Source organism: Ostrea edulis, chromosome 1 (genome assembly GCF_947568905.1).
Source record: "Ostrea edulis chromosome 1, xbOstEdul1.1, whole genome shotgun sequence".
Lineage (NCBI taxonomy): Eukaryota > Metazoa > Mollusca > Bivalvia > Ostreida > Ostreidae > Ostrea > Ostrea edulis.
In genome coordinates, this window is record NC_079164.1 from 41,270,586 (window position 1) to 41,289,351 (window position 18,766).

At 35.0% G+C, this 18,766-nt stretch overlaps 1 protein-coding gene across 14 annotated transcripts in view; it reads right to left on the minus strand.

The window, feature by feature from the left end:
- Positions 1–2,151: 2,151 nt before the first annotated feature.
- Positions 2,152–18,766, minus strand: part of LOC125655997 (calcium-transporting ATPase sarcoplasmic/endoplasmic reticulum type-like) — a 42,650-nt gene continuing 26,035 nt past the window's right edge. The window contains exons 13-28 of one of the 14 annotated variants that reach the window (XM_048886597.2): positions 18,651–18,739; positions 18,405–18,507; positions 14,949–15,203; positions 13,926–14,043; positions 13,141–13,241; positions 12,810–12,932; positions 12,331–12,543; positions 11,922–12,142; positions 11,531–11,733; positions 11,143–11,228; positions 10,783–10,916; positions 9,239–9,356; positions 8,620–8,637; positions 7,792–7,909; positions 6,029–6,052; positions 2,152–3,961 (exon numbers count right to left, since the gene is read on the minus strand). In XM_048886597.2, the coding sequence (XP_048742554.1) occupies positions 6,042–6,052; positions 7,792–7,909; positions 8,620–8,637; positions 9,239–9,356; positions 10,783–10,916; positions 11,143–11,228; positions 11,531–11,733; positions 11,922–12,142; positions 12,331–12,543; positions 12,810–12,932; positions 13,141–13,241; positions 13,926–14,043; positions 14,949–15,203; positions 18,405–18,507; positions 18,651–18,739 (1,911 nt within the window). In that variant the 3' untranslated portion in view covers positions 2,152–3,961; positions 6,029–6,041. Of the gene's footprint in view, positions 7,910–8,619; positions 8,638–9,238; positions 9,357–10,402; positions 10,537–10,782; positions 10,917–11,142; positions 11,229–11,530; positions 11,734–11,921; positions 12,143–12,330; positions 12,544–12,809; positions 12,933–13,140; positions 13,242–13,925; positions 14,044–14,948; positions 15,204–18,404; positions 18,508–18,650; positions 18,740–18,766 lie in introns of all 14 variants that reach the window. The other 13 variants (XM_048886605.2, XR_008798522.1, XR_008798520.1 and 10 more) reach the window with 13 other exon arrangements.

An 18,766-nucleotide genomic window follows, 5' to 3' on the forward strand; every position in this document is an offset into this window, starting at 1 on the left:
TTGGTAGCTTCTAATTTAAAATTGTGAAATTCGTGGTCCCTGAGTCAGGGGTTCTAGCGTAAGGTTGGTCTGGCTGATGATATTTTAAAAATTTTAATTCTCTGCTAAAGTTGTGAAATTTGTGACTCCTGGATCTAGTGTTCAATTTATCGAGCGAGGCTAAATCTTATCAAATGTAGCGGACAATGTGTGTAATATAGCTAGCTTAATCAATATACGAAGAGCGCCATTGATTGCATTTTGTTGCAAAAAATGTTAATAATAATAGTAATGATGGGTGGAATTTGAGTGTGGTCACTATATTGAGGCGGAGGTAGTTAGAATAATCTCGCTGTGACTATGTCGTCTTATCACAATACCGGGTCCGAATGACATCCAACCATTAAACGATAGGTCATGCTATTTAGAAGGATTGGAAGATTCAAACTCGTAATAAAAAGAAAATATATCGATTTAGATCATGAAAACATGATAACGCCAACCTGTAACACTGCAAAGGCAGCGAGTTTTAAGGGCCTAGGATACCCAAACAAAATTTGTTACAGAAATTTGTAAAACTGTTTGTAAATTATTAATATTACTAAAACCCCATCTCTATACCACAGTTTTCTATAAACCAACTCTTTACTTTTGCATTATTCACAAATCTTTACATGAAAATTCAATGGAAAACATTATCCAACAATTGAAATCTTACAAAAACGTCTTTTTAGTGGTGCATTTCATGTATCAATGACCGATTTACATTTTTGTTTGATCAAACAATAGAAGATCCCACGTAAACACACCAAAATCCTATTTCATTTGATGCGTCTAAAATCTTGGGTATCCTATGACCTTAAATTCACAGGTGACCCACAGGCCCCTTTTACCCAACAAGAAACCCACAGGTCTTATCGGTCACCTGCAGGTTTAGTTAAAAGTATTATAACTAGTCCTAAGGGCTATGAAATTTAGGGGTTGGGGGTTGGGGGGGTTCCTGTTCTGAATATCAAAACTAAATTCTAAGATTCAGCAGCAGTATAAAACAAGATGTGTTCTTAAAACTTATATGCCCTCAAAAGTGCTTATACTGATGAAAGGCTTTACATAATTTAAAATGATTGATTGATTATATCTTGTTTAAGCGACCCTTGAGAATTTTCCACTCATATGGAGACGTCACCAATACCGGTGAAGGACTTCAAATGGGCCTATGTTCGGCTCTTACGGCCATTAAGCAGTGAGGGTTCATTTATATATCTGGCCACATGTGGGGCGAACGCTCTACCTCTAGACCACCGCGGCAGTTCATAATTTAAAATGTATGTAATATTCACACGATATGACTAATTTGGACTCGTCCTAGTGTCAAAACCCTGGGGTAGCGAAATTCACAATGTTGGTAGATCTTTTTCCTAAATACATTGTATACAATTAGTGTTTATACTGTATCAGCAAACTTAAAGAAGTCTTTCAAATGATAGAGACAATAATCGCTATAATAATTTTAATTCCACCCCGGAACCAAAACCATTACCCTTAGGATCATGAGTTTTGGTAGGACTACCTATTCCTTCTAAATATATATTTAGTATCAATAGCATTGAAATAATCAACTTTGAAATGTTTTGCACTCCCCATCCTAAAGTCTTGGAACTCTACCCTGGGGACAATGAAATTTACAACTTTGATGGGAGCTTTCCTGCTCTACATCACTATGCATTTAGTTTTTCGTTCACAAGTGCGGTTGTAAAATTGGTCTTCTGACAGTTTTTGCTCCGCCTCTAACGCCTCAGGAGTCTTGAAATATACAATTCGTTACCCTTGTCCCAAAGATGATCCAGTGGTAGTTATCAAGAAGTTATAAATGGTCAATGTTGACGGACAACGACGGGCGATTATCAATTGCACTCAGGTGACCTAAAAATATCGGTTTGGTCGCAAAACTAGCACACCATTTGATTCGGATTTTCTGCACGATAAGATATATTCGATACAGTGAAGAATTCTTAAGTGAAAAAGTCGCCCATATCGTCGCTAGCCACGGCTGAAATGTACTCATGTGAAAAGGGAGAGCAGCGTATATTTCAGTCATGGCTTGCTACGCGATGAGTCGCCCAATCATTGCATTGAACCTCTATACCTTAACAGACAACGAAAACAATAACATACAAACAAAATAGTAAATTTATTTCTACGGGAAACTGGCAGTTCTTGGGAAATGCTGCCATTTCAAGGAGTCAATTACATCAGTCAAACAACAATAATAAACTACAATATACGTCCGACTCTTTAGAATAGCTCACTCTCCATCAGGGTGACACAGCGATCACATGATATAACACGTGATCAATGACGACAGGGGCTAAACATGGCATCGCTTGAGGTAATGGGGGTTGGATCAAACAGGGATTTAGTGGTGTTTACAGCACTTTTGAAATTAACTCTGGGACCAAAGCTCGACTCCCTTTTACTGTTTGAATTTCATTGTGTCAAACTGCCTGAAGTCTCTCAATAAAAATCTTTCATTTCTAAACCTTTCACAAAGCTCTGTCTAAACTTTCTGGAATGTTACTACTAATATACGAGAAAATTTCTGTTAGTATACAAGATAGCCAAAACACCAACATGTTGTTGAGATTTGTAGACTTTGACCACATAAATCCGCAACAGGGTGTCTCTCAAAACAACCAACTCGGTTGTCATTTGGGCCTTGAAAATTACATCGAGTTCATTAGTTACCAGTTGTTTTGAGAGAGGAGAGAAAAAACAGGTATTCAAAGAAAAATATAAAATGTCATAACAACTAACACCATTCACACAATGAGGAGTCACTTCGTTTGTCAACAGTCCATACATGTTGACAAAGAAAACAACTTCTAAATGTTACAAGTTTTCTCACATTGACAATTGACCTGTCGTGTCATTCATCCAATGATAAAAAACAATTTTGCATAAAATATGTCAATTTGAAGTCTAAACTACAAAATCACACGAGTCACACGCCTTCGTTGAAATGGAAGAAAAAGGTTCTTGGGTTAAGTTTTTAAAATCTTTTCCTGGTATTAAATGATTGTCACATCTACAGAAATTAGTTCTTCCCAAATGTTTCACATCAACGCCACCAGGAGTTTCATTCCAAGGAGGGGAGGAAGATAGCTCTTTACGTAATAACTATGAAACATGGCGGATTTTCTGTGGAAACCCGGATGTTGTCACCCTCCACGTGATGTTTCCTTTACCTATATTTCTTGTACGGGTCGAGTTCCAAGTTTTGGACTGTAAAATTGCGTCGTAAAATGTTATAAATTTCCGACAAATACAAGCGAACACAAAAGTACTGTACTACAATCGAGCTTCACATTGCACATTCTGCAGTCAACGGTGCACCGAGTTTCCAGAACACGTCACATGATATGCGCAAACAGCACTTTATCCCTCATGCAATACCTACATCTGTGTATATATACATACACCTGCAAGGCTTTCTCCATAAGAAGATATTGGCAAGCACCTACTCGAAATGCTATTGTACCATTTGAGCACACTAGTTTAAAATGTATAAAACGTACACGACTACAAATTGTTGACTAAAACTATATCAAGCAGATAAAATAATGCCATATAATTATAAATAAATAACAATAATTATACATTTACAACTGAAATTTACAGTCATTCTACTATGAACAGTCGCTATATAACACAAAACTGTATATATCCGCCATGTTTAATTTTTGACGTCATCCACTGATTATCAACTGTAGTCTGCTAACGTGCAAATGAAACGTTTATGCCCTACATGTCTGGAGAGCTTGTGCGCCGTAGCATGATACCAGACTAAAATTGAGTAATATTGGACGGAACACTCTAAAGATGTCTAAAAGCGTCCAGATAGGTACACATTTCCCGCATTAAAAGGCTCCGTCATACTGTAAGCCGCAGATGGGGAAACGAGTTCAGAAGAAATTTGGGTAGTCTGAAAATAGGACCATAATATTCAAAATTCAATTTTATCTTGGTTATCTCAAAGTAATTGCATTAATTTACACAAAAATCACATTTTCAAGCAAACAAGACACACAAAACATTCATGCTAGAGATAACCAATAAAAATCGGCCTTGAAAGCAATTCTAGCCAATCAAATTTGGTGATCAGTGCAGGCCTGGTTGTGATTGGTGAGGAAACTAACCAATAAGGTCAGTGGATGCCGTGGTTGAATAACGATCAATCAAATTCGTCGCTCTGAGTTGTTATACAAATTTAAAAACATGCAAGTAGTGTTTATAACTGTTAAATAAACATAACATTTCGTTAATTTCATGCAATAATTTACCTATTTCATTATCATATCCGATACCATTTAACACCTTTAGTAATACAATGCACGTGTCTTCCTTTTTTAAACGAAATAAATTTCGGTTTTTCTTTCAACAAACGTTATTTGGCAAATTCGAAATAAAATATTCCACGTCAGGAAAAATTTGAACCACAGATACGAGACATACCGAGAACATTATTTTTAAAAATGTGTAAAAAGTTGACAACAACAATATTTGGAACATTTATAATTAATCAAAGTTTACCATCTAGAGATCATTGCAACCAGCTGCAGCATTAAGAAGATAAAATCTCAATGAAACAGTGAAATTAATCAAACTTTGTGAAGTTATAAAATTCTTATTGCAAGAGTTAGTAACATGTTCCATGCCACGAACATGCTATCAATGTAAAAACATGTATGATAAAGTGAGAGTGCTTAAATAAAACACAGCATTATCCAATGTGTATGTTGGGCTCTTATACCAATATAATTTACCTTTATTCCTCATTTAATTATGGATGCCGAAAGGAAAGTACAACAAATTAAACTTCCGCAAAATTATCCAGAAAGATCCCCAAAAGTTTATCTGATGACACCCCCTCCTTCCTTCAAAACCTCTCTTTCTCTCTCTCTCTCTCTCTATATATATATGGATTCTACTTGTCATGTCAGTTACACAATACTTATCAACACCAATTGTTTTGAATTAATGGACCTCTTTTAACATAATGTTGTAAATATTGGTTATCATTCCAATCAATACCATACAAAATATCATTCCATTCAACATTATATCAGACACCATTCAGCGCAAGATTCTTCGAGGCAACCATTCAGAATGAAACCATGCCATTATTTCATAATGAAGATTGTAAAATGTTCCTGAAACTCGCCAGATACCTTGTTACTGTGTTACAGTGATTAATACTACTAGTATACATCATAAATGTGAATAGGAATATAGATTTATTATGTATAGGTTTAATATGAATATTTATTGGATCAATGAATAGTTTTTTGTCATGACCTCTACAGTATAAGCCAAGCTTATATACCGTAAGCGGAAACATGCCTTAATACAAGCTAGAAGAAAGTGCCACAGAAAATCAGGAAAAGATCCTTCTTCTGGAAATAATGCCAAACACACACACACCATGCCAAGGTTTTTGTAATGTTTAATAAAACTCATGTTTCTTTTTACAAGATTACTTAATCAAATCAAGTCTCTTAGCAGACATAAAAAAATCTTACAGCATCAATACATATGGAATGACACACCTTCCTCTGAGAATTTGTCAATAAATATATCATAATATTGTCCATTTCAAACAAGATGATAAGTGGTGATATTGACCATTGAGAGCACAGGCTCTGCTGACAGACTTGCACCATCCCTCGGCCCTTTGCACGGCATGACAGCTTTAAAATGCTCAAAGGCTTTCTACTATGAATAGCTACAATGGATTTCAGTGAGAATTTTAGATAGCAGAGTCGAGTTACAAATAGCTTAGTTTTGTGCACTGCCAAGAGATGGTTGATTCTTCAGCACTGGTTAGACAAGGAAAGACCTCTCACTGCTATGCATAGAGGAAATCAACAGTTCTAGAATTATTTTAATTTTGTTCTCCTCTAGCTAGATCTCTCAATCAGAGAGTTTGCTGCATGCTTTGATTACAGTAGGTAGATATACAGATAATTACTGATCTTCTATTTTTACCTACTTTCAATTGGTTGTTAACCATCCACTGAAAAATGTACTGTTTTGTCAGTCACAAAATAATACACATTTGTCCTGCTTGACTATTAATGAGAGCTGACTTTAACACACAACTATCACATGCAAAAGGAAAAAGGATTGAAGAAAACCTTCACCACAAAATGAGGTTAAATTGGGATACAGAAGTTTGAAATTCACGTTTCTTTAAAGAAAATGTTTCAATATAAGCACATCACCAGTTTGAAAAAAGAGAAAGAGAAAAAAGATACATGCCCATCCTCAGTCTTGCCCCCATTCCAGTGACAGTTGTGTGTTAAAGTATGAAATGTAATTCACAAATGGAGGAAAGGAACAAAACTTGGGTTGTTACGCTAAAAACAAACTCCATTACTTCAATACATATGCATTGCCTTTGAAGTACAATATTATTCAGTGTGGTGTTACAAATATTGTTGATTAAGAGTTAAAAGCTTGTTATCTTTGTGGTTTTTTCTTTACAAGTGACAAGAAACTGAAAATTCATAATAAACATGATATTTCATCAAGCGAAAATTTGTATTAATCAATGTTCAATTTGTCATTCAAAGTATACACAGACCAATGCAGTGCAATGCATAACATACCCATTACAAAAAATGAAATGAGTGAAATGGGTCTAGTAAACATACAGTGTGGAGACGGATGAACATTAATCCTAAAGGATAAATCTCCATGTAGGGTGCAGGTACACAGAAACCCAAGCTTAGTCTACTGGACACTACAGCTAACAATGAAGTGGACACTACGACTTAACAGTGACCATTACAGGCGGATAGCCGGAGGTGCAATAGAGGCATGCAGTCTCAAAATCTACCCATTACACGTCTAAATTATACTTTCGGGGAAATTCACAGTGGGGAATGAAAATGATGAAATATTGTTATATGCCAATGTCAAGACGATAGGCAGAACTCAATATTGATATATCTCAAAAGATAATTCAAAAAATATTTTCAGCCAAGACAATTTTTTTTTGTTCAACAGCGAGTTAGTTCAGTTTCTGGGAGTTCCAGGGATGATAGAAAAAGATGGATCACACAAAATGAATGCATGCACAATACTACACACTTCACTCCATTCTCAAATATCAACAAAGTACTTCACAAAGACATAGTAAAAAGTAACAGATCATTCATAAATGGACTTCACTTTTCTTGCTATGGTTATAAATGATCCTGTTTTTATCTGATATATATCTAAGCTTGGATTTATGTTGAACTCTGCATTACAAAAGACATCACACATCCAAATACCTAAAATAGTGTCCCATTTCACTCCCAAAATAAGAATAGGTCATCTTAGAATCTAAACCCATGAGGGAAGTCGGATAAAATCACGTCATTCTTAGAGAAGAGCATAAAATCTATAATTTAGAATATATAATGATTAAATAATTACTGCATAAAATGAAAAGTTTTTCAAGACTATCCAAGTCCATGGAGCATGTTACACTCCCACAATACAATCATCACTAGTGTAATGGCCTACACAGAGAACAGCGGCCTGTAACAAGCCCTTCTTCCCTACATGTGACATTTCGGTGGAAGTTTCCTACGTAATGATGAATGTTATCACATGTTAAAAGATCTGTTAATGGGAGTAAAAAGGGGAGGTAAGATACAACACTTAGGTCTCTCTGTCATCAATGAAAGAAAATGAACATCATTCCCAAATAGGCTGCCCATACTCCCACCAGGATTGACAATTCTAGAACAACGGAGGAATTACCGTCAGTAAATTTGCGGGCGATAAACTTGAGAGTTTCATCCAATATTATAACGGGGATAGAGATCTTCAAAACAGCAATCCACTCAGCCACGTTCAGAGGGGTGATCTGGAAAATGGTCTGAAAAGAGAAATTATGATGCTGAGAAAAATGTTAACCTTTATATATATATATATATATATCATACACATTCTGTCATTTTGTAGGCATATAGAAAGATATCTACCCAATAAATGCCTTTATCTTGATGCAATACACTATTTATATTAAAGAAATGTGTAATATTTGATAAGCACTAATTTAATTTTTGATTAGTCAAGCACTTTGACTATGAAATGATTCTGCGACATTTTATTTATTCAAAGCATGATTTTCAATAATAAAACTAAGTGAAGATTACATAATGTCAGAGCATAACAGAAATTTTATAGTCTTTGCAGTCATTAAATAGGTAATGAAAGCTTTATAAAGGTGCAACAATGAAGTACATATATGAATTAGAAAGAAAAATTCTTTATCTTCCCAACACTTAGAATATAAAATTCATTTACAAATAAAATTAGTTTGTAAAAAATATGTTTAAATGAGGAAAATTTGCAATTGGGATGATTTTGTTCACTTTTGCAGACATCCGTGAATTGTAATGGACATTCTATGAGCTTGATATAACGAGCTTGATTTTCATTCGTCATGTTCATAGATATGGTTTTTCACCAATCTCACCACTGGAAAGTGCTCATGTTATACTAGTGCCTGCAGCAAACATTACATGCGGTAAGAGATGTTGGCATGAAATAGAGAGATGAAGCATTCACTTAAAATTTACTCACTGACATTATGTAACGCATCTAGTAAACAGTACACAGTCATCCCATTAACCCTGAATTCACACTTCTCCAAGGTTCTTAATCTACAGGCGGTTTACGTTACTAACAGGGATTTTATAAAGAAAACTCAAAAGGTTTATGACAGTTAGACTTAATAAGTCTCTTAATCCATGAACATTTCAGAGATGTAATAAAGTTGTTTATATCAACCATCTTTAAACCACCTGCTAGATAGTCTTGTGTTATCATAGACCTCTTGACTTTATTTATACTAGATTTCCACAAGAATTCAAAGATAATTTTGTACAAATATGTAATTGTTTCCTTTTTAGGAGTAGGAAGTGATATGAACAAATGATTCAATTTTGGGATAAGTAAGGTTTTAATGACAGTGACCCGACCAATAGGAGTAAGAATTCTTCTTTTCCACTGTTCAATAAGAGCGACAATTTTCGGGATTTGAAGTCCAAAATTTATGTCTTCAATTTCTTTAAGATCAACAGAAAAATTAATACCAAGTAAATTAAAAGTTGTTGATCCCCAGTCCAATTTCCATCTTGTATGATGAAAGTCCATTACTTGAAATCCCTTTTTTTCTCTTTTTTTTTTGAATGATACTTACAGCCATAAAGTCTACATAGAGGATGAAGAAGTGCAGTCCCATGGAGAGCGCGATGGCAGCAATCAGCCATTTGTTTGACCAGGGAGGCATCACAAGGAGTGACTGGTTCTCACTCAAGCTAAACAAAACAAGAGCACCAGTTTAATTTCTGTGAAATCAAGCATTTGTATTTTCATAAATTCACCACAAGTTTTCCTTCAAGTCACTTTACACAGAAATACTTATTTCTTCTTGCATCAAATTTTGACATTACAATACAACTTGTTAAGAGTGAACTCGGTCATTATGAATACTCTCTAATCAAACACTTTCAAAATTACAATATTTCTTCTGTCCTTGTAAGTAATCTATCACTGTGTTTCATCAAGGATATTTAATTAAGTGCAAGTTCATTACAAGTCACTCCAAGCCTTCTAAAATTTGTGATGTTAAGATATAAAGATACTTTATCCATGCATACCACTTCATTTACTACTTTACATACGCACTGTTTCAAAACTTTCACACACTACAATGTGAATTTCGAACATCTAATATTCAACAACTTGTAAAAGTAACATTTAAACAAGTCTGCCTTGTTCTCACTTTAAAAGCACCATCCATTCACAGTTAATAAAATTCTAACTACAAACTAAAATGAACACATAGTGTGTGTTTGTGAGTGTAATGTGTCATGCGGTCATTTTATAAGGAGCCACGACAAGGACATGATATCGCAGAAAACAAGTGAGGAGCACACACGAACAACATGCAGGAAAATGCTCCGACAGCCTGTACCACAAGAGGATGCAATGTTTCCCCAAAATATTAGAATCCCATCAAACAAGGCAAATCCCTCCCAACAATTGACATGGCACGCCCCCTTTGTCCATTCCTCCCAATAATTGAAATGGCACGCCCCCTTCCCAACAATTGACATGACACGTCTGCACCTCCCAAAATTGACATGACACACCCCCTTTATCTGCTCCTCTGTAGTACAGGTTTCATGCAATGTTTTGCTTTAAAAGAATTTTAATTTTTTAATTTTTCAACATTCAGATGTTCATTCCTTATATAGACAACAAGCATCCCCTCATGGTAACTAATGGCTGCTAGACAACTGCTGATATGGTGTCAGTTGTCGTTAGAAACAAGCACTTCCTGCGTTGCCGTGCTCCTTACCTGTTTAGGGCATTTAGCATCTCTATGACGACAAGGACAGAGAGAGCCATGGTCATGGGATGAGGGCTGTCAAAGATTTCGCAATCCACCCCTTTAAACATTTCATCCTGAGCCAGACACTGAGAGTGGTGGGTCTGTGTGGGGGAGACAGATGGTGGTAAATGTAAGTGTAAGGACAGACAGAAAAGATAAGGGAGGCAAACTCAACATCTTGCTTAAGCGAGATGTTCTGTGCTGCCATAAAATGATGATGAATAAAATGAATATGCCAAGCTTCTTGCAAACTTGCCATATCCATTGGAGCAAGATGATTTTGGGTTGTGGGGTATTTCCTAGAACCATGTGTGCATGGTGGGTTTTCTTGTATATTGATTGATTACCTGTTGAGAGCATTCAGCATTTCTATTGTGACTAAGACTGATAAAGCCATTGTCATAGGATGAGGATCATTGAATATATGACAGTCTACACCCTTAAACATTCCTGGCTCTGCTGGACATTGCATATGGTGAGTCTGGAAGGGTCAGAGGTCATACAAAATATCAATACTAATTCAATACAAAGTCATTAAATAATGTGATGGATAATGAATGACCCTGGAATGAAGAAAGTTGTCATATAGACATTTGCAATACAATTGTGAAAAAATTGTGATATAGTTTGTACATTTTTTTTTTTTTTTTTTTTTTTTTTTTTACATTTATACAAGAGCAAAAACACAACAAGGTTGAATATCTTACAAGCTGGTAGTAGTTGAGTTGTGGACCTTGGTCATACACCATGAACCACCAGGCGGCAGCACCAACCGTAGCACAGCCAACATAAACTGAAATATAGATAGACTCTTACTAACCGTAGCACAGCCAACATAAACTAAAATATAGACTCTTACTAATTCCATTTTACATAATATGAAATACTTTTATTTTATTTAAAAACACCCAAATACTGTGTTAGATACTTCAGGTTTTTTTTATTTGGTGTTTTTTCCCCCTCCTTCTAATAGATCCGTATATGATAACAAAAATAGTTTTTGATACTTCCATTGGGTGTTTTTCTTTCTGATAGTTCTTTATCCGATATAAAATCTTTTAGGACTGTTTTTAAATTGCAACGAAAAAAACTTACTTCCAATAGCCATGTATCTGAAGAAAAGCCAACCAGTGATCAGACCTTCCTTGGAGTTTCGGGGTGGTTTTTTCATGATGTCAAGGTCAGGTGGGTTAAATCCAAGAGCAGTTGCTGGGAAACCATCTGTGACCAGGTTAACCCACAACAGCTGTACAGGGATCAGAGCCTCGGGGATTCCCAGAGCAGCAGTCAAGAAAATACTGAGGAATAAACAATGGTCTATCATCCATAATGGTTCAATTTGCCACTGAGAGCATATCAATGCATTTCCCAGATTTCAGAAAGTTTTATGGTATGTTGAAATACATATACATTGTTTTTCGATAATCCAACAATTCATTTAGTTCAAATTCTTTTTTTTTTTCGTTTGAGTTTTTATGACATGTACCAGACAACTTCTCCAATGTTGGATGAGATGAGGTATCGAATGAACTGTTTCATGTTGTTGTAGATAGCACGTCCCTCCTCTACTGCGGCCACAATGGTAGAAAAGTTGTCGTCTGCCAACACCATTTCTGAGGCAGATTTGGCCACAGCAGTTCCAGATCCCATAGCAATACCAATCTCAGCTTTCTTCAGGGCGGGAGCATCATTTACACCATCACCAGTCTGTTTACAAATAAGAAAGAAATATGCTTCAATTCTTTTTAGTCCTGACTTGGTAATTACGAACAAAAACCCCTAATATATCAAATATCAATCACTCAATACTTATGAAAAAGAAATTCATCCTCAAATTGCCAATAAATCTCTTAACCTCTCGCTCTATATCAATAAGCAGTTCAGTATAAACTAACCATAGCAGAAACTTCTCCTTCAGCTTGCAGATGTTCCACAATCTTGCTCTTATGTGTGGGTTCCACTCTGGCAAACAGTCTAGCCCTCATGCACGCTGCTCTCTGTTCCTCGGAGGACAAGTCGTCAAATTCACGCCCAGTGTAGGACAGTCCTTCAGTCGATTCATTTTCTCCAAATACACCAATTCTTCTGCAGATAGCTTCAGCAGTAGCCTAAAGTATTTAATTATCATCCTTTGTTACTGTGAATATCCTTCTTTCCAAGATATATGAAATATTTACTTAAAAATTTATTAATATTTTTTCAGAATGTTGGCATTTCCTATAATTCTGTTGTATATATATAATTCTCATTCTTATATATGCCATTTTATATCAGTATCAATCAATTTTTAATAAAATAAGTAACATATTTTGTAATTTATAAAGTATATATATATCTTCTTGTCCTGTGTTTTGTGCCCACATTTTCTCCTGACCTTGTTATCTCCAGTGATGACGATAACTCTAATGCCGGCATCTCTACACTCTTTGATCGAAGACATTACTTCTTTACGTGGCGGATCCAACATTCCAACTACTCCAACGAAGGTCATGTTAGTCTACGGAACAAACACCAAAAAAATTATGCTAGAATCATAACCAAGGTCATGTTAGTCTATAAAATACACCGGAGTCATTACAAGGGTTGAATTTGATATTGTTTAAATTGACACTGTACAAAAAAAAAAAAAAACTTGTACAAATTCATGATTCAAGCAGAGTATTGTTGGGTTTTTTTCGGTGTAAAACTCCTCCCCACCCCCTTACCTCATACTGGATGAATTTTCTGGAGTCTTCCAGGTCCATATCCTCTCTCCTCGGTGGGTTGTCAATGGTGGCTACGGCAAGACACCTCAAAGTGTCACGACCTACATGTATAACAAGCCTTCTGTAAGTATCACATAGCAATAAATGTCCCCTACCAGCCTGAAGTTTAGTCCTCTGAATAATATTCTGCATGAATAATCTTATGTTTGTGTATAAGCATAAAAATGAACAGGAAAATATAATTTAATTCATAAATATATGGAGAAAGACGGAGTAAAAGAATTAAAGAGACCCAGTCAATCATGAAACTAAATCTTACAATTCTATTTAGAATAAGTCAACCATGGCAAAAATGAAAGTTAATCTGTATCTACCCATTAGATGATCTTATATCAAATTTCAGTGTCCTAAGTTAACAGAGTGGAAAAGTCCGAATTACGTCATGTTAAAAGAGACAATTGAAAGGCCACTGATGAAGAGATGTGTGTATTGAATTACGTCGTGTTAAAAGAGACAATTGAAAGGCCACTGATGAAGAGATGTGTGCATTTCAACAACTCTGTTGGAGAATGTGTGTACTTATCCAAATGATTCAGATAAACTAAATTTGTCATATTTCATCAATAAACATAGCACTACAGAATGAAATGAAACATGTAGATTAAATATGGAAGTAGTAAAAGCATTTACGTTACTGTTATGATAAACAACAAAGAAATAGACCGAGTCTAAAGTAACACTGTTTTCTACCATCAGCACACATGCATGATTTACTTATTGCTTACCAGTTCCATAGGACTTGACATGCTTCATGATTTCATTCTTGATGGCTGGTGACATTGGGATTTTGCTTCCTTGAACCCGAGCGTGGGTACATCTGTCCAACAGTCCTTCTGGAGCACCCTACGATAACATCAATTTCTGTGTTACAGACTGGAGCATTAAAGACACTATTCTTCTTACAATTAGCTACTGCTGTTCATGATCAATTTCTGACAACTGGTCACAGACACAATTTTGCAGTCAAAGGAAAAAAAACTGACTTAAAGATTATCCCCCCAATACTGAATAGGTCACAGGTCAGTGCTAAATGGTGCAAAATACTGCATTCTGAGCATTTCCTAGTACTCCATTCTCACTTTGAAATCCTTTTTTCTTGAACTAAAAATTTATGCAATGCAGTTCTACTTTGAAAAATTTTGATTTTTAGTCCCAGGTTATAACATCAATAGTAATTAATATAAATATTAATGTAAACGGGAATTCTAATTAATTAATTTCTTTGTGGCAAATTTCACAAAACGCCTTCTTCCTGATGTAAATTTTTTTAAAGTAGAGACGCATGGCTTACTGCCCCCTTCTTTTCTAACCACTCCAATATCCAGAGGTTTTAATCCCTTTCTCAACACCTTTTACACTTTTGTTTCCTACATCATGTTGAATGATCTTTGCATCAATTACTGAGTCTGATGTTCTCGGTTAAATGACCAACTATTGGTAAAATAGATGCTACTAGTTCCAAGAACCAATGAAAAATTGTGTTATGTTGATCCATCAAATACAGAAATAATACACCAATACAGGTTCACCAGACAAAATCAGTCTTATCAAATAAAACCAGTCATCTACAATTCGAAATAATTTTTTTTTCAAAACAAAAAGAGTATATTTAAAATGGATTGCACATGTACTAAAAGTGGAATTCTGCTTTGAAACAGAAGAAAATCATGTTTGTGATCAACACCAAAACGAAAACGGACTTGAAAAATGTAAATATATTTTTAATTCAATGCTTGACAGATGTTTACCTTACAGAACATTTTGGCCCCTCCAGTTTTGGAGGGTTTGTTAGGGGAGCAGTACACACTCATGGACTTCCTGTCACGGGAAAACTCTAGGGTGAACTCCTTCTTCCACATCTGCTGGATGACATGGGCGGCCGCCGTTCCCTTCTCGCGTTTGTTTAGGTTGCTTTTGTCAGTGTTGTAGTAGTTCATCTTCTCTGCCAGGACAATCAGAGCAGTCTCTGTAGCTTCTCCAACCTTCTCATAGATATCCTTAGCCTACAACATACGTTAAAATATTCATTAGATATCCTTAGCCTACAACATATGTTAAAATATTCATTAGATCATGTGCTAATATATTCATTCGATATCTTTAGCCTACAACACGTGTTAATACATGTATATTCATTAGAACATGTGTTAAAATATTCATTAGTCTAAATATCCTTAGCCTAAAAACATACATTACTATATTCATTAGATATCCTTAGCCTACAATATAAAATTGGACTGTTTAGCAGGGAGACATCACAAATCATCAGGTCTGAGTAGGGTTATCACCCGAGGGCACCTATAATTTGTGATGTCTCCCTGCTAAACAGTCCATAATAGTTTTATTATCCTGAAGAATCTGAACGTTAAAAAAATATCAACCATTTATTGACTTGTACCACACTATTTCTTTAATTTAAAGCCATATCATTTTTTAAAATTTAAAACATCAACAAATTTGTAACAACTTTTTCTGCAGAAAATTCTAATCAATTTTCAATAGCTTTCTAGTGAAATTGACGTTACCCTCAACTGCATGCAATCTCAATGCCATACATTTAATAAATGTATATGTTAAAGAAAGCAAACAACTGAGGTTTGAGAATGATCAACGAGAGAAAGTTTCGATTGTAACGTGACCGTAGAATGACGCAAAAACATAACGTCAAGAGTAACCATTTCATGACGTATTTCAAAACAAGAACGAAACATCAATGGAAATGCAAAATGGCATTAGAATGGGAATATTTTTCTTCTTACTTGTTATTTGTGACCGTTAATGTTGACACTGTCAAAGTCACAATCAAAATTTATTGATTAACGATCCCATATATTTTCAATTAATTTCTAATAGTGCTATCTCGCTTGTGCCATTATAATTTATCTTCTAAAGGAAGACAACACAGTTGTCACCCTGCACGTGAGGGTGACATCACGAATTGTCTCCCTTCATGTGACCAGCCTTCGACCAATGAAATTCACTGTATTATTTCGAAGGATAATAATGTGTTAATATAATTATTAGAAATCATTAGCCTACAACATGGGTTACTATATTCATTAGATATCTTTCGCCTACGACATGTGTTACTATATTCATTAGATATCCTTAGCCTACAATAAGTGTTAAAATATTCATTAGATATATTTAGCTTATAATATTTGTTTTTAAAACATATTTATCTTCAAATAACAATAACCAAATCATCAACACAGTACAGTATATATTACAGAACTGAATACTGTATTTTGCCGAATATAATATGCAGTTGTGTTTAATACACATCCCCACTTTGGGCCTAAAAGTTGTTGAAAAAACGTACTTCTTGTGTATAATACGCAGCAAAAATTTTGACCAAACGGTAATCTTGACTTTATACTTTGTGGTATTATTTTCACTTAATATTTTTGCAGAAATAATGAATTCTAAACAAAGCACAATAATTGGCAAACTTTTTGAGATAATGTCTACATAGTGGTAATCTTCACTGAGAATCTACAGGGAAATATCAACCCGGACAATCCTGTTCATTTCAGCAGAGCACGAGATTTTGTAGCAATAAAGTCTTAACTGACTCGATATTTCCTTTGTTGAAACTTAAAATCAATCAAATAGCCGATGTTATAAAAATAAAATTAAACTATTAAACTATCGCTTATTTTATTGTAATCAACACACCATGGTAAGTACAAAGGTGCAAATTATCAACCCTGAGGGGGTATCTAACAAAAGCACTATGCAAGAATAGTTATTTCAAAGATTCAAATTAACATTTCATTAAAAATTATTCATAAAACTTACAGTAAACTAACTTTTAGCCAAGTGACAAAATTATTTTCCAACTGTTTTAGCATGTGACAAGGCATTTGTGTACACATGCTTTAAATGCTTTAAGTGGCATACGATGTGATGAATAGTCAGATCCAGTGCAATTTAATTGGCTGTTTAATGATAATTGAATTATTTAGATATTGTAAGTATCACATTTTCTGCAATTTTACGTTTCTATAGAAATTTTCTTGAGGTCGATTTTTTTGGCTTTAAAATAGGAGAACATGAAAAAGCGTACAGTATCTGAAGCCTAGGTCTACTTAATCGCCGAGTTTCATCTCGGAAAAAAGGCAAAAAACCTATTGTGGTATATAATACGCACCCCTTTCTGGCACCAAAAAAATTCTCTTAAAAAAGTGCATCTTATATTCGGCAAAATACAGTACAGACAATAAAATTTGTGTATAGTACATTTCCCCACAAAGAAAACTTGTGAACTAATCATACTGATGTAAAATTACCAATTATAACAAGAGGCCCACAGGCCTCATTGGTCACCTGAGTACTAGTTAAAAGTATCACTGCTCCCAAGGGCTATGAAATCTAGAAAAAAAATTCCTGTTCTGAATATCTAAGCTAACTTCTAATATTCAGCAACAGTATAAACCAAGATGTGTTCTTAAAACTTCAATGCCTCAAAAGTGCATAAACTGATGAGAGGCTTTACATAATACATGTATTAACATAAAATGATACGACTAATTTGGACCCATCCAGAGTCAAAACCCTGGATTGTGAAATTCACCATTTTTTGGTACATATTTCTGCTACTCCTAAATATGCATTTAGAATTTATACTGTATCAGCAAAAAGTCCTTCAAATCATTATAATAATTTTGACACCATCCTGAAACCGATCCTTTACCCCCTAGGATCATAGAATTTACAATTTTGGTAAAGGACTATCTACTCCTTCTAAATATCCATTTAGTTTCAATTTAGTATCAATAGCACTAGAGAAGATGTTATTTAAGTATTTTACACATAAACACTACATACCAAGTTTGGCCTCACCCTGGGGTCAGAACCCCTACCCTGGGGATCTTGAAAATTACACAGTATTTCTTACACAGGTGTGGTTGTAGAGAAGATTTTTGAAAATTGGTCAATTTTTTGCCCCACCCCTAGGGCCTTAGGGGTGCAAGAGTCCTGAGATTTATAATTTATGTCCCCCTTGTCCCGAAGATGCTTCATACCAAATTTGAAAAGAATTTGAATAGCAGTTATCAAGAAGTTGAAAATGTTCAATTGTTAACGCACGACGACGGACGACAACCAAATGCAGTAGGTCACCAGAGTTTACTCAGGTGACCTAAAAATTGTCAGATTATCACATCAAGTAAACATCATGACTGTGTGACAGTCCTTCTCACCTCGTTAAAATCCACACTAGAATCGTTACACATAACACAGATTGTGGCAAGTTCCTCTAAACCTGCAAACTCTGAAGCCTTCACTTTCTTACTGCCGATGTACCTATCAATTAAAAGAGTACAGAGTCCTCCAATTAGTCTAACTTAATTAATGAACCTGGTAAAACAGCAATCACCTCATACTGATAACATCAATTTGTAACAAATAAATCTTGTCTTCCTTCGCACTGTACTAAGGAAACTTACAGGTCGCCATCTGGTGAATAGGTAGAGCCGGTAATCTCAAACTGATCGGTTTTGATGTCATTGCCCTCAATCTTATTAAACAGAAACATCTACAAGGACAAAAATTTGTAATAATT